This window comes from Triticum urartu, chromosome 4A (genome assembly GCF_056163025.1).
Source record: "Triticum urartu cultivar PI428250 chromosome 4A, HENAU_Tu73, whole genome shotgun sequence".
Classification (NCBI taxonomy): Eukaryota; Viridiplantae; Streptophyta; class Magnoliopsida; order Poales; family Poaceae; genus Triticum; species Triticum urartu.
The window spans coordinates 607347194-607363374 of NC_141876.1; the positions used below are offsets into that span (position 1 = coordinate 607347194).

General features: G+C 42.3%; 1 protein-coding gene across 1 annotated transcript; it reads left to right on the forward strand.

Annotated features, from left to right (window-relative positions):
• The first annotated feature begins 3721 nt into the window (after positions 1-3721).
• On the forward strand, positions 3722-9992 carry LOC147977250 (uncharacterized). Its single transcript, XM_087519937.1, has 11 exons — positions 3722-3916; positions 4038-4078; positions 5285-5414; positions 5522-5727; positions 6735-6902; positions 7211-7378; positions 7986-8153; positions 8652-8822; positions 9000-9063; positions 9149-9252; positions 9346-9992. The coding sequence occupies exons 1-11, from the start codon at positions 3835-3837 to the stop codon at positions 9409-9411; spliced, it is 1368 nt and encodes a 455-aa protein (XP_087376063.1). The 5' UTR covers positions 3722-3834; the 3' UTR covers positions 9412-9992.
• Positions 9993-16181: the final 6189 nt, after the last annotated feature.

Here is a 16181-nt window from a genome sequence, read left to right on the forward strand (position 1 = left end):
GAGCAGCAGGATCAGTAGCTACTCTTCATGCTCTTAATTAGTACTTGTCTCATGGATCCGTGTCCTGAACTTCGATGTTGGTGATGATTATGTTGAACTTGATGATATCTCTTTGCTTCTGTTACAAAGTGAATGTTTCCTCTTTAAGCTAGCCAACGTTGATGATGAATTACAAGCTAGCGGTAATGACTATGATGATTAAATAGTGGTAATTAGACGACCACGATGATTTTTAGCTAGCTAGAGTTTATTTATTTATTAATATGCGATGATGATGATGATGATGATGATGATGACGACTACAACTCATTATAACGTAAAACAATCCTAAATTAAATTGATACCACAAATTTAATTGAAAAATACAAAATAAAACAAAAACCCACAACCATTTAGTACCGGTTGGTTTTACCAACCGGTACTAAAGGGCTCCCGGCCCCCGGAGCTGGCTCGTGCCACGTGGTACCCCTTTAGCACCGGTTCGTGCTGAATCGGTACTAAAGGGGGAGGGCCTTTAGTGCCGAAATAATAGTGCCGGTTCCTAAACCGGCACTAAAGGGCCTTACGAACCGGTGCTATTGCCCGGTTTCCTACTAGTGATAGTTTGCGGTTCCTATTTTTTCTCGTCATGCTTTTTTGAAAATAACTTTTAGTCATGCTTTCTTTTATACTGCTTGAGAATTCAATTTTACTATTAGAAGATGATGATAAATCAGATTCATACTGGAGTTCACTTTTCTTGAACAGAAAACAGAAGGATCGGGTTGTGCGTGATAGAATATATGCCTATAAAATGAAAAGGATAATAGATTCCTAAGTACTAGAAATGTCATACCATTCCAGGAAGTTACTTCTTGATGTCGTTCCAGAAAATAGAAGGATCAGTAGAATGTTCTCGATGATCATTTTAGCTGTCCTTTTATGTAGCAACACCAAATTGCAGGGCTTCATCTTAGTACTGATCAATAGGAGCATGTTTGAACTATTGCATAGGTAAAAATAATTTCCTCATGATTTCTCTTATGCTCCCAGGGAATCTTGTCCAAACTCCACGTCGCTGTCACCGAACAAAGTTGGAGGTGCAATTGAAAGAGACCAGCCAGATTCTTCTTCCGGGTATTAAAAAGAAAACCTGGCTAGAGATTTCATGCCACGTCATTCCATTTATGTTTGCTTGTGTGCTTATCATATCTGATTACATGATTGGCATTTATTTCATAATTAGCATATACTTCGACACATGATATGTTTTGCTTTATTTATGGACAACAAGATACATTTACTTATTGTGATCATATAAGTGAACAAACATAGCCAACGGTTAAAGTTTATATCTACTATGTATATTCTTTTTTCATTCACACATGTTTCACTGCCTTTTAAGCACTTAGAGAGAACTGGAGATTGCTCTCATTAAATGTGAACAAGATTGACGTTCTTTTTTTTCCAAAATAGTAAATACTGTGTTCTCTTGATTGTTTTTTGATTTTTCAGCTTACCTGAATCTAAGAAGTCCGACCATCAATTAATGAGAGATTTTTGCTTCTATCATTTGTGGAACCATAGAAATGAAATACAGACCGCGCCTCAACCAATACTTCGCAATCCTTTTGCCCAAAGCAAACAGTATCATTATTTATAGATTCTAAATTAAAATATTTTCACTTGTGTGCTCAAGTAAAATTTTACTGCTTAAAGGAAAATAAACCATTTTATCACTCCTACAGTTCACAGGGAGAGAGAACAAGAAAGAAAACCTTCCACCACAATCTTGTCTTCCTACTTTTACTTACCAAGAAGAATCAACAATAAGGGAATCTTTTAAGAAAATGGATAAAAGATCATTTTCAGTTAGTAATGTACAACTCCCAACTTGTCTCTTTTACTTCTTTTTCTGTGCATGTGCACCCTGTTGAATGGTGTTGTACTTGTACATACTGGAATTGCAGGCAAAACAATGTGATGGATGGTCTACAAGATTCTCTGGATGAATTCATCTCCAGGGTAAAAGAAGCCAGGCAATGTGCATGACGTTTGATTGGAAATAATGTTGCCTTGAAAATGTACGAGTGCTTTCTTGGCATCTGACATTGCAGAATCAAACATTGATGCATACCTTTGTAAATTTCTTGGGGAGAAAAGGTATAATTTGCAAGTTGCAACATTGATCCCAAAATACATGGTGTTCACACATATCTATTTTATGTAGTTTGTGATAAATCAAAATGTTCAGTCTTTGAAAGTACCATCAATGACCTCTATTTATATGGAGACAAGTTATGAAAAAAAATGACATAAAACAACTTTGAACCTCTCTTGCTAGATGTAAGGGCCTGAAAACATGGTTTCGGGCCTATATGATGAATGTTACCTTGGCTGTTTTTTGTGTGTGTGTCATCTTATACTACCATCAACAACTATAAGTATACGGTGGTACGAGACATGTAGACAAGGTGTATTTGATTGGGAGTGGATTTATCTTCGAAAAGAGCATTAGCAGAGACGTGCGTTGGACGTGCAAGCTTACTAGTTGAAAGAAGGGATCAGAAAGCGTACTAAAAAAGTTTGCTTTTTTTATGAATACTTGTATGTGTTATATACTGATAAAATCCTTTGAAAATATAATTATTTGTAAGCTAAATAAAAAGACAAAATCTTGGCCCAGGAATAAAAACAATGGCCCATTTTATACACATATTTGTCTTTTTTGCATGGCACGTATGCAAATATATTGTTATAAATTTTGAACATATGTAGTCTACATGTATATGTGTATGTACATTTTTTTGATTTTTTTTCAGAATCTTTTGATTTTTATTAGATGCAGATAGGTGTGGTATTTGAGAAACATGGAGCCTGTCCTCCATATATACCCTTTTTCGGAGAAGGATGATGTTTTTTTGGACCAACTAACGAAGGAGTACTCCTTCGGAAGCCCCCGCAAGGGCCACCAAGTGTCGTGCTCTGAACGCTCTCTCTTATTTATTTTTCCCACGCGTTTTCAGCTCTTTAGATGTTATTTTTTATTTTATTTTTCTGGCTTTTCACTGGTCTTTCTTAGCTTTTGGACAAAAAAATAAAAAAAATTGAATGATTTTTTTTCTTTTGCTTCCGCGAGAGGCATGGATTTGCTTTCGCGAAAGGCACGGATTTGCTTTCACGAATGGCACGGCCACGCTTCTCGAAAACGAAAAAACTTATCTTTTGTATACTTCGGCGAGAGGCACAATCGTGCCTCATTCGAAAAGGAATAAAAAAATGTGCTTTCGGTTCGGTTTTTTTGTTCATTTTTTTATGAATTATTTTTTCTCAAAACTTATCAACATGGGATCTAGTTTTGAAGATGTCGACACGAAGAATACAACGGTGAGAATGGTTTAAGATTTGGACGCACGGTTTAAGAGTAAACATTACGGACCTATGAAAAAAAAGAAGAAAACTCTCAGGATAAGTGACGGGAAGGTGGGAGAGAGCTTTGCAAAGAATACTCTAATTAATGATTTCATGTTTCTTTTTTTGGAAGAAGGGGGAGGATGTGTATCGGGCCTCGAGTGTCGGAAGGCCGAAAACCATAGTGAGTTGGCCAGCCCAGCCAAATCCAATTCGACAGCGTGGTGTCTCCCTGCGTCCCCAGTCTCACGGCCAGGTCACCTTAAAAAAACTCTCCACGGCCAGGTTCCCTCCCAGTTTTCCAGCTTTCTTCTCTCCGTTGCCAGTCCTCTGCTTCATTTCAAACAGACAGCAGCAAGCCGCAGGCGGCAGCGAAGGGCACGCCACCGCCGCGGCGCGCCCACGCCGCAGGGCTACCGCGCCGCCAGACGCCGCGGCGGCGCCATGACGAGGCTCAGCGCCGACCTGATTCGGCGGAGCCCCCAGTTCCTCAGCGCCATCAAGGAGCGCGTCCTCGACCTCCGAGGTTTCCCTCCCCGCGCCCCCGCCCCCTCCCCCTCCCCTTCCCTTGCTTCAGATCTAGGGTTCTCGATTTTTCTCCCCTGTCTAACCGGTTCCACTGGTCTTCTCCTCCTCTGCCGCGGCAGGCAACAAGACTGCCTTCATCGACAACCTCGGCGCCACCGAGGTGAGCTCCGCCGCACCACGGGCTCCCGTGCCGTACCTTTCCTTCCTATTCCAAGTAGCAGCTACGGCGGGTGTTCCGGGTGGATTCGTGCTGTACGAAAACTGGTGCACCCTTAGAACGGGTACGAAGAGGAACTGTCGGCGCTAGATAGCTACTGATAATGCGTTGGCTGATAACTCTGCAATTGATAACTGAGATTCGGAGGGGAAATGCTGCTGCGATTGATTCGGGGCGAAACTGGTGATGTTTCGCTAGGGTTGCAAGCACTGTCGTGATAATTTGAGCATTTTGTGCAGTGTGTGCCTCCTAACAGTGGTCGTTTTGTTTTTGACTCTCTGAATAATGGGTTTTATGCACTTTATTAGTTATTTTGCAACAGCTGCATATTATACCTGTGAGGTTGGAGACCTTTCCCCCAGAAATAAAGTGCTCTCCACTGTGGAGCTGTGTGCATGTAGAAGAAATTGCTGTTAGGAGTGTTTATATACTTGGTCACGACGCCTTTAGTGCTCTGCTTATCGATTTGCTTGGCTGCAAATTGAAGTGGCACAGAGGCTGGGAGTGGTAATGCTGTGGTTGCCTTGTCAAGTTAGCAGACGTTACTGCTGGGAATATTTCTGTTGGTAATTCGATGCTGTAACATCTCTGCTGGTGGGTTCATAATCCTTACCCATGTTATAAGCAGGGGTTTTGCCTTTATCAGTGCTTGCTACGCAATGTTATGCTGGGGTTGCAAGTCGTGATATAGGTACTGTTTGAGCATTTTAGCGTAGTGTCCGCCGAACAGTGCTGATCTTGCTGTTACAGTTCAGAATAGTGGATTTTACACACTGCTATGCCAGCTTAAGGCTGGGAGGAATGAAGTATTGGACTGCATCTTGTAGTAATTTTACAAGAGGTACATATTATAATAGTGGTGAATCTGGAGACCTTTCGCCTTAAAAATAAAGTACTCTTCACTATGAGCTGTGCATACATAGTAGCTTGTTATTGTGTTACCAGCCTACTTTCTGGTACTGATTCTACTATGAGTGACACACCTCCTGGCTATTTTCTTATTAGGGATTGCTTAATATTTAAATTTTTTAGCTTGATTTGAAATTGAAATCATAGGGATTTCTTTATCTCATTTTGAATTGTTTTATAGTTCTCCAGTTCCTTCTCTAGTTGTGTTTATAACTGTCTTTGTTCCTTTTTTAATAACAGGACCAGTTTGATATGATTGATTTGTCGGACAACGAGATTGTGAGGCTCGAGAATTTCCCTTTCATGAATCGCCTTGGCACTCTGTTAATCAACAACAACAAAATAACATGTATCAATCCCAACCTTGGTGGTAAGAGGAACAATATCTTGTCTTGTTGCCATGTGCTTCTGTCACTTTCATAATCTGCTCCATAGCTTGTCTGTTTCTTCAATTCTCTTTGCTTTCGTGTCATGTAGAGTTTTTACCCAAGATGCATACTTTGGTGCTGACGAACAATCGCCTTACAAGTCTTGCGGAGATTGACCCCTTGGCCTCTCTTCCAAAGCTGCAATTTCTCAGCTTACTGGATAATACCGTAACTAAGCAACCAGATTACCGGTTATATGTGATCCACAAACTGAAGCATCTGCGTTTGCTGGACTTCAAGAAAGTGAATCAACAGGTTAGCAACCACCAAATTCTTGATAACACAATTATGTTTGATATTTGAATCATCTGTAGTCAGGCTTGATTTCTTGATTGTCATGTTGTCCAAATATACTTCTGCATAGTGCCAATGATTTTGTTCTGAATGACACCTGTTTAATTTTGCTGCAGTTTTCTCTCATTTGATAGCTAATCATAGTTTCTAAAGTCATCATCCTATGTTTGCATTTCCTTTAATGATGAAACATCATTTACCATTTGTGTGCAACTGTTTTGCATTGAACTTTGCTTGGTTCTTCATATACGGGAAACCAACAGTTTGTGAATTTTCTTTTCTAATAAACCCAGAAATCTAGTGATATAATGTCTGAACATAATATTTTACATGTATTGACGGCCCACATACACCTGCCAATATATGTTTTCATTGTCTAAGATATGAGTTAGTTCAAACAAGGTCAAAATGAATCAGCATTGCAATATTATGTGGTTTACGGATTTATGATAATGAATAAACTATGTCTGCTTTAGCCTTTAAGTCATGCTTATTTTGAGTGAAGGGGTATATTAGTTGAAAACAACACATATATGCTTATTTTAAGAAAAGAGTATCAAGTCAAGAAAATTCTTAGGACTTCTAAAAGAAAAGAGTACCTGTCATTAATTGACAGTTTATGAGTACTCTCAGCAGTTAATACTCTTTCTTATTATAATTTTCTCCAGTTCCTTTTTAATGGAACTAGGAATCGTTGATTTATAATCATGTCGCTGCTTGATTTGCTGGTTTATTTCTCACAAGTTCATTCATTTCCTTTGGAATGATTTCCAAAGTGATTTTAGACTTGACTGCAGAAGTGCTGGCAGCAAAAGGGGGAAAGAGCAACTCTTTTAACTGAATATCTGTGAATTAGATGCATGAATGACATTGAATGTTTTACCGTTGGCATGTTTATTGGCATTATGTGGTCTTCCTGGCTTCATGTTTGTTTCTGAAATTTTGTATGAGATTTTGTGTTTCTGTAGGAGAGACCTGAAGCAGCACAAAAGTTCCACTCAAATGAGGCAGAGGAGGCGGCAAAGAAGGTTGCTGCCAAAGCTTATACTCCAGTAGTAATGGATGCTCAAGGTACCACAGAAGACCAGGGCCCTAAAGTAGTCGCTCCAACGCCTGCACAAATCACAGCTATCAAGGTACTCGACTCCCTCTTTCTATTATGTGCACAGCCTGTTAATATCATTATTGCAAGTTGAGTAGAACCCCTATTACTTGACAGTTGCATTCTGAAAAAAATATGGCCAGGTCTTTTACTGGCATGTTTGGTATGGGCTTGATATTTACTTCAAATGTTTTATTGTTACCATGATGTCCATTTTCTGCCTGGTTTCTATGTTTGAATGCCATTGAATGTTTTTTGGTTGGCATGTTCACTAGCATTATTTGCCGTGCCTGGTTTTGTGTATGTTTCTGCAATTTTGTATGAAATTTTGTGTTTCTGTAGGAGAGAGCTGAAGCGGCACAAAAGTTCCACTCAAATGAGGCAGAGGAGGCGGCAAAGAAGGTCGCTGTGAAAGCTTATACTCCAGTAGTGATGGATGCTCAAGGTACCACAAAAGATCAGGGCCCTAAAGTAGTCGCTCCAACGCCTGCGCAGATCACAGCTATCAAGGTACACTCCCTCTTTTATTTTGGACACATACTGTTAATGTCATTATTGCAAGTTGAGTAGAACCCCTATGGCGATTATTGCATTCAGGGGAAAAAACATGGTCAGTTGTTTTACTAGCATGTTTGCTATGGACTTGATATTTACCTTCATATGTTTTGGTTTTACCATGATGTTCATGTTCATCTCAGTTACCGAGGCATCTTTTGTTCTCAATTACTGTATGTAGGTCGTGCTGTAAATGTCAGTATCTTCTGCGTATTTGTATGCCATTGTATACATACCGAATGACTACTTTAGGGCCCTGGCCATTAGTCATTCGGTATGTATAGTTTATTTGTACACATGTGATGCTAAGGACAAAATTCTTAGAAGAGAAGGTATCTAGCGAATACTATTCAATTTGATGTGTGGACCAACACATTTTTTATTCACATACCATCTTGCCTACAAATTTGGGTGAAAGAGCAACTCTTTAACTGAATTTCTGTGAATTAGATGCATGAATGCCATTCAATGCTTTTTGGCTATCATATTTATTAGCACTATCTGGTGTCCCTGGTTTTGTGTCTGTCTCTGAAATTTTCTGTGAGATTTTATTTTCCTGTAGGAGAGAACCGAAGCAGCACAAATGTTCCACTCAAAGGAGGCAGAGGAGGCGCCAAAGAAGGTTGCTGCCAAAGCTTATACTTCAGTAATGATGGATGCTCAAGGTACCACAAAAGACCAGGGCCCTAAAGTAGTTGCTCCAGCGCCTGCACAAATCACAGCTATCAAGGTACTGACTCCCTCTTTCTAATATGAGCACAGCCTGTTCATGTCATTATTGCAAGTTGAGTAGAACCCCTATTACTCCCTCCGTTCGGAATTATTCGTCCAAAAAATGAATGTATCTAGATGTATTTTAGTTGTAGATACATCCATTTTTGTGACAAGTAATTCCGAACGGAGGGAATACTTGACTGTTGCATTCAGGGAATAAAATATGGTCAGATCATTTACTGAACCCCTATTTATATGTTCTGTTCATCCCAGTTACCGAGGCATCTTTTGTTCTCAGTTACTGTATCTTAGGTCGTGTCAACAGTGTCAGTATCCTCTGTTTTCCTTTGTAATACATCTGGCTGTGAATTTCTGTTTAACAAGTTCTTTCATTTGTAGGCTGCTATCGTATACTCTCAGACACTTGATGAAGTTACAAGGCTTGAAAAGGCAACATGCTGTGTCTTTTAGCTCTGGTGCTTTGTACTGACACTCTTGTTGTCATTGTGATCAGGCATTGAGCAGTGCCCAAGTTCCTGCTGAGTACTATGTGATCACCAAGCCTGATACTAACATGGCTGAAGCATCAGAGGAAGCTCAAGCTGAGAAGATGGAGACAGATGGCCAGGAACAAGAGGATGGGGCTGATGAGCAGAAGCGAAACGATGAAGGCACAATTCAAGAGGTACTGTATGGATGCCTTTCATTCCATATGCTCCAGTCGCAGGCGTTCCGTTTATGTCATTAATTGTCATGATTAATTGATGTTTTGCAGAAGTATGGCTTTGATATTTAGCTTATTCATGTTCACCTCGGTTGCTTAAATTTATTATTGACCTGCATATTTTTATGACACTTCTAGGAAATTTTTGGGGCTGATCTAGATGGCATGTATGATATCTTAAACGACAACATAGAACTTTACAGTACGGTTCTTTTATCTTAACTTTGGTTGTTATTAAAATGTTGTTAATATGTTCACAACACTTACTACTGCAAACACTTTTGTAGCACACAAGTATTTGTGCGAGATCCATTCAATTTCATGTTCAGTAGGCGCAAAAGGCCTTTTCTTGGTAAGCATGTTCTGCCGCCGCCCCGGAGGCAGGAACCAGGTATGCCCTAGACACTAACCATGCTATCATGTAATCATTTTATTTTACTGCACAAAATCATATGTGATGCCATATCTCACGGCCACCGTGCAGGACGACCGCCGTAGCTCACAGCCATCGCACCAACAGCAGTTCTACCAATATAACAATGCTAGCTAAACCAACCCCACTAGTTCAACTCATCTGGGCCAACAAACGCTGCCACCCTCACATCGAAAGACTGGTGTCTGGCATGTTGAACCATGACTTTGCCACATAGAGCCCTCTCTACATCGCATTCCTTTGTCACCACCCAGCTTCTTGCCTAGACCACTTGCCACATACAGCCGTCCGTACAACCTATGCAGACTCTTGCGATCTCGCACCATCAAGGACTTAACCAACATGAACAAATAAGACACCATGTCAGATCCCCTGTTCACCACTAGCTCACTAATGCCTTAGCTACCTTCCAGTCTCATTTGCCTCTTCCGACTGTCCCATGCTCGCTGCTGCATGCGCTGCCTGACATGCTCAATCCCCCATCCGGCGCGCTAGGTCGTGGACTAGCTCATGTGCCCTTTAGAATCAGCATCACACCTTTATTGGTGGCGCAATGAGCGAGTACAACTGCGCTCACGGTATTTGCTTCAGTTTCTACAATGTGGAAAAGTGAATTGTGACGCATCCTGAATTAAAGTGCCCGCTGTCGTATGGCAGTGAGGCTACATGCAAGTTGGGAGAAGCTAGAATTTCTATGGTGTAACTCCTAATGAGTACATGTAATTGTGTTGTAAAAATTTAAACAGTTTTAAGCATATTCTATTTTTACTCATTACCGACATGGTGATGTGGCTGTAATATGATATTGTTATTGACATTACACAATTGTAATAAATCAGTCCAATATTTTTACTTATTATACTTTGCACTATTTTTTTTCATATTTTGTGTGCTATACGCAAATATGCAATTGTCTATAATCTCTCCACTTGGATTTATAATCCATATCCTTAGGTGCAAGTATAATAAGGTGTTTTTAACTATGTGAAAGAGAAAGACATGAAAAAAATAAGAAGAGTGAAATCTTATGCAAAACCATAGCTCTAACGCCGTGCTTCTAAGCAAATGAAATGAATGTGAGGAAAGAGACAAAATACTAGTCTTTTAGCCGAGCTTGTAGCCTATCTTGTTACTCTGCTAGATGATAGCTCCATTTTAATTTACAATCCATGTCTCTACAAAATGGAGAAATTCGGATGTACTTGCATCTGCAAATCTTGGTATTGCGGGCCAATGCATCGTAATTGCTACCAGTAAAAGGCATACATACATGTGATTGGAAAACGAGGCATGCAGAGAGCCATTCCATTACTTTGCATGCGCTGGACCCCATGAAACATGTCTTGGCCGAAGAAGCATGCCACAGCTATCACCGTATAGTCACAGAGTCAAATTAGATATTCTAGTATTTGATCTCTTTGATCTATAACTATGTGTTCTGCTAATTAATTCTACTTATTTTTCACATTTATAATATATTATTTTATGTTTACTCTTTTTTTATCTTGAACTACTATATTGTTACATGCATTGTTTCAGTTGATGTTTGCTTTATGTTAATTCTGTCTACCTAATTTTATACGTACTTCTATATAAACTCCTATGTGATTTCATTTTCTAGATAATGCTCTATGTGTTGTTTTAATTGATATCAGTTTTTGCTCACTGTTTATATTTAATTTTACACATTTGTAACATATTATCATATTTTTCTATATTTTATTCTGAATGCACTCTAGATATATACTGATGTATCATTCCATATTTTATTTTATTGATATTCATTTTGTACTCAATTTTTCTGTCTTTTTTATAACGGCACACACCACACACACACACACACACACAAGTTCCAAGACTTGTTTCGGTGTTTTTGGCGAAACAAATGAAAATCACATGACATGCCTGTATGAGCGTTGGAATTCGAACACCCAAGGTTAGAGTATGCCATAATAAATCGATGGACCACCGAATGGTGTTTTTTCCTCTTCTCTTTTGATTCTCAATGGATTCGTAGTAAGTATTGACTGGCTTAAGTAATATACAGGAGATTGTGCTTATCACGCGACGCTTGGCCTTATGGAGTGTGCCTTTAAGGTAATGTACGCCAAGCGTCCAGCCGGACAGACTCGTGACTTCAACATTAGATTATCACACAAGCATTTGAAGCAGATGGTGCTCGAGTATATCAAATCCAAAGAAGGCAATGGATTTAATCCTAGGGATCTGCTTGTCGTCTGTCTTCGAATGGCGATGCGTCACGGTGTGGTCAGCGAGGATGACTACAATGCCGGGCGTGTAACACAGGTAAGATACAAATATCATGTGGTATAAGTGTTAGTAGTTTTTCACAAGATGTGAATAGTATTAATCACGGACGTGAACTGCTTTGTAGGCTATTCGCTATTGGATTCTCTCTTACACGGAGCTCTCAGCCGATCAGATACAGGACATCCCTACTATGTTGCAGGATGAGACAAAGATGGTGCTTACAAGCTTTAGAGTTACACCTAGATACGAGACTCTCCTACCTCATGAGATTTATCGTTACGTGCCAGCAGAAGACCCGGCTTGTCAGCCGTGGACGGGCGATAAGAAGCCGGTGCATCGGTCACACTGTGTTGTCCTGACGAGCCCAGGCCTAGCATACAAGGCGCTCGAGGATTGTGCCATGGAGGCCGAGGTCAGCATGCCCGAGAGGTACTTCGAGTATCTCAACAGCTACAGTGCAGGGTACGCCATAGACGGGTGCGGCTTCATCTTCGCTGATAGCATTCGTAAGTGCTACATCATCGATGTGTAGAGCATATCTCAACAACGCCTCGTTGATGTGCATGATTGATAGACGGTGACCATTTATGTGCATGATAAACAGTGACTGACATACTCTGTAGAAAGAAAACACTGACTGACACGTCCATGCACGCCTAACACAACACGTACAGATTTGATTCTAATTCCAGGAGTGATTGGTACATGTAGAGTGGACGAACGTATAGTCGAAGGAACGCATCGTCATTCCCTGCAAAACACCACATCCGTGCGTGAATAGTGGGTCCAATCCACAAACATGAATGTCAGAGTCGGCCATCTTATAATATACGCAAATATTTCAAACAAAATTTGAAAAAAGGACAAACTTAAGCAAACACATCAGATTTCATCCGAGTTCAGAGATAATTTATATATACGACCAATATTTCAGCCGTTTAGCTAAAAACTGATAAAACCTATAACTTGTACCAGACGACCACCTCGTACGTGTAGCCGCCCTGCTCGGCCGCATTGTCGCCTTCGTCGGCCCTCCAGCGGTGGTGGGACGCCGGTGGCCCACGATAGCATTGTCCGCCCACAGCCTGACGCTTGCTGAGGAGCCGCTCTGCTTCCTCCTACGCAGTGCGGTGGGTAGCCACGACCAGTCCTGACGGTGCACGCGGAGTCCTAGCGGCGGCCTTGCCCCTGCCGGCGTTTGGCGGAAGAGTTGCTAAGCGACCACTTCTCATCAATCTTGGCGAGCTCGCCGTCAAGGCGGCGGCGGCGTCTGGCGGCTGTCTCCGTGGTGGTGACGGAGCAATCGAGCGCCCAGGCGGTAGCGGGGTTTGGGTCGTTGCATACCCATTCCGGCAGCGCGTCCAACTTGGTGAACGCGGAGCAGCGCGCGGTTCTGCGCCACTCGTACCACACCTGTTGCCTCGCCGCCCGCTCCTCCGTGGAGACGACCGTCCCAAGCCGAGGGAGCGCCAGTACCGCCGTCTCCGAGGTAGTAGAGGATGCGGTCCCGTGCCTTGGTGATCGCGGGCGGCAGCTCGTCCTTGACGCGGCGATTGCGGCGGGGCGGCGACGCAGGCCCGCCAATACGGGTTTAGCGGTTGTGCGCTGACGACGAGCTCTTCCTTCACGCGGCGCCCAATCTGGACGCCGTGGTTGTGTCGCGGAGACGACCGGCCCCAACCCGAGGGAGCGCCACTACCGCCGCCTGCGAGGTAGTGGAGGATGCGGCCTGCGCCTTGGTGATCGCGGGCGGCACCTCGTCCTTGATGCGGCGATTGCGGCGGGGAGGCGATGCAGGCCCGCCAATACGGGTTTAGCATTTGTGCGATGGCGGTGAGCTCTTCCTTCACATGGCGCCCTATCTAGACGCCACAATTGCGGGCCGGGCAGGAAGGTGGGTGGGGGACGCTGGCTCCTTCACCCGCCGGAGAGGGAACACCGACTACTGCTTCAGACGGTAGCGCGTTGAGGACGTCGGCTCCTCCTTGACCACACGCGGCAGCAAACGTGGCACCTGGCCCGTCTGACGGATCAATTGCTCCATCTAACAAATGAATTCTTCGTTGGTTGAAGACGCACAAGTATAGAGGATCACAATAGTTTTCGAGGGTAGTATTTCACCTAAATTTATTGATTCGGCATGAGAGGAGCCAAAGAATATTTATAAGCCTTAACAGTTGAGTTGTCAATTCAACCACACCTGAGAAGTTATTTCTCTATAGCAAAGTGTTTAGTAGCACAGTAGTATGATAGTTTTGATAGCAGAGATAACAATAGCAATAGCAACAGTAGTAGTCTTGTAGCAGTAGGAATAGTAGCAACAACAGTAGTAGTAACTTAGCAAAGACAATATGAGAAAAGCATACACTAGTAGAAAACGGGGCTTTGGTCCAGGCCAGATAAGTGCATTAGTCCCGGTCGTGTTACGAACCAGGACTAATGGGTGCATCAGTCCCGGTTCCTGAGGCCAGGACGCCGGCCGGGCCACGGCAGGCACCAGCCCCGGTTTGTCTGACCCCTTTAGTCCCGGTTCCAAACACGAACCAAGACTAAAGGTCCTCGCTCCTGGCACAGCCCCTTTAGTCCCAGTTGGTGGCTGGAACATGGACTAAAGGTCAGTCTTCTGTCCCAATTCTAGCCACCAACCGGGACTAAAGTGATGCCTATATATATGCTCGCCCCTGCCCGCTCACTCCTCTGTTTTTTGGCCGGCCGGCGTGTGGGAGGTGTGTGCTGCTCTGCTCTCACCTCCTATGCACATGAGGTGTTCGATGAAATGCCCGAGCCACACTTAAGGTTTCTCCTCTCCAAGCTCGACCTCCAAACTCCATTTTCCCCAAGATTTGTCTAGGTTTGGCGGTCCGTCCCGTCCCGTCCCCGTCCTCACCATCGTCGATCGTCCGCACCGATCTCGTTGCCGGCACCACCGTGGTGAGCCTTTTGTTCTTATCTTCTTTTTAAAAGAAAAAAATTCTTACTTGTATGATTTAGATAGATACTTGCATAATTTTCTTACTTTTATTATTGTTTGTTATTATATAGTGCCATGGTTTTGGTATCCGCCCCGTCGACCCTCATCCTGTCTATGATTCGGATGTGGTATATTATCTTTTATTACTATTTGTTTCATTAAGTGTTTATGACAATTATGCCGACCAACGTGACATAGATGTTTTTATCTAGAAGGTATGTGAACCGAAAATTCCAACCGACCCTCTTGTCGAGAGGTTAAATTTAGTTGAAAAAGAAAACAATTGCTTGAAGAAAAAATTGAAAAGAATTGAGGACGAGAAGATGGAATTGGAGTTGCATGTTGTCGATGTCGTCGATGATCACAAGATCCAGATGGATGCAATGCGCTTGAAGATTAGAAAATATGCAATTGATAATGAGGCTTGGAATCATTATGTTGTTGGATCAATCGTTACCTTAGTTGCGATTATGATCGCATTTGTTGTTGCATTTAAATGTTTTACATAGTTGTATGTTAGTTTCAATGTATGTTTTAATTAGATGCTCTAGAGAGCTATATGTTGTTCTATGAGAACTATGTACGAACTTTATGTATTTATTTTTGCAGTAATAACACTTGATCACTACAGTACTTTGGTTTTAATGTGATGATGAACTTGTATTAATTTGGTCACTTCTCTATTCATGATGTTCTGTAATGGTTTTCGATACACTTAATTATATAATGCACATAGATGAACCGGCAATGGATGTACAATGACCGACGCACCTCCGAGTACATTGATGGCATGCATTATTTTCTCGAAGGGGCTGAGGCAAACAAGCAGAATGTTTTATGTATTGTCCATGTACTGTCTGTGGGAATACGAAGGATTACTCTGACTCGAGAACCCTTCACTTGCACCTGCTTGAGAAGGGTTTCATGCCACACTATAATGTTCGGACCAAGCACAGAGAAAGAGGGGTTATGATGGAAGACAACGAAGAAGAAGAGGATGATGACAACTATCCCCCTGAATACGGTGATACTACAACGGGGGAAGCTGAAGATCAAGAGGAACCAGACGATGTGCCTGATGATGATCTTCGCTGGTTCATTGTTGATGCACAGAGAGAATGCCGAAGTGAAAGGGAGAAGTTGAAGTTTGATTGCATGTTAGAGGATCACAAAAAAAGTTGTACCCAAATTGCGAAGATGACAACACAAAGCTCGGTACCACACTAGCTAGAATTGCTGCAATGGAAGACAGACAATGGTGTATCTGACAACGGATTTGGGAAGCTATTGAAAATAATGAAGAAGAAGCTTCCAAAGGATAACGAATTACCCGACAGTACATACGAAGCAAAGAAGGTTCTATGCCCTCTAGGATTGGAGGTGTAGAAGATACATGCATTCCCTAATGACTGCGTCCTCTACCGCGGTGAGTACGAGGATTTGAATGCATGCCCGGTATGCGATCCATTGCAGTATAAGATCAAACGAGATGACCCTGGTGATGTTGAGGGGGAGTGCCCCAGGAAGAGGGTTCCTGCCAAGGTGATGTGGTATGCTCCTATAATACCATGGTTGAAACGTATGTTCGGAAACAAAGAGCATGCCAAGTTGATGTGATGGCACAAAGAAGACCGTAAGAAAGACG

What these genes read in the sequence shown, in the direction of transcription:
- LOC147977250 (XM_087519937.1), top strand. Translation starts at nt 3,835, where the DNA reads ATGACGAGGCTCAGCGCCGACCTGATTCGGCGGAGCCCCCAGTTCCTC. An exon ending in TATCAATCCCAACCTTGGTG is followed by an intron (nt 5,415 to 5,521) that starts GTAAGAGGAACA and finishes CGTGTCATGTAG; the next exon opens with AGTTTTTACCCAAGATGCAT. An exon ending in CGACAACATAGAACTTTACA is followed by an intron (nt 9,064 to 9,148) that starts GTACGGTTCTTT and finishes ACACTTTTGTAG; the next exon opens with CACACAAGTATTTGTGCGAG.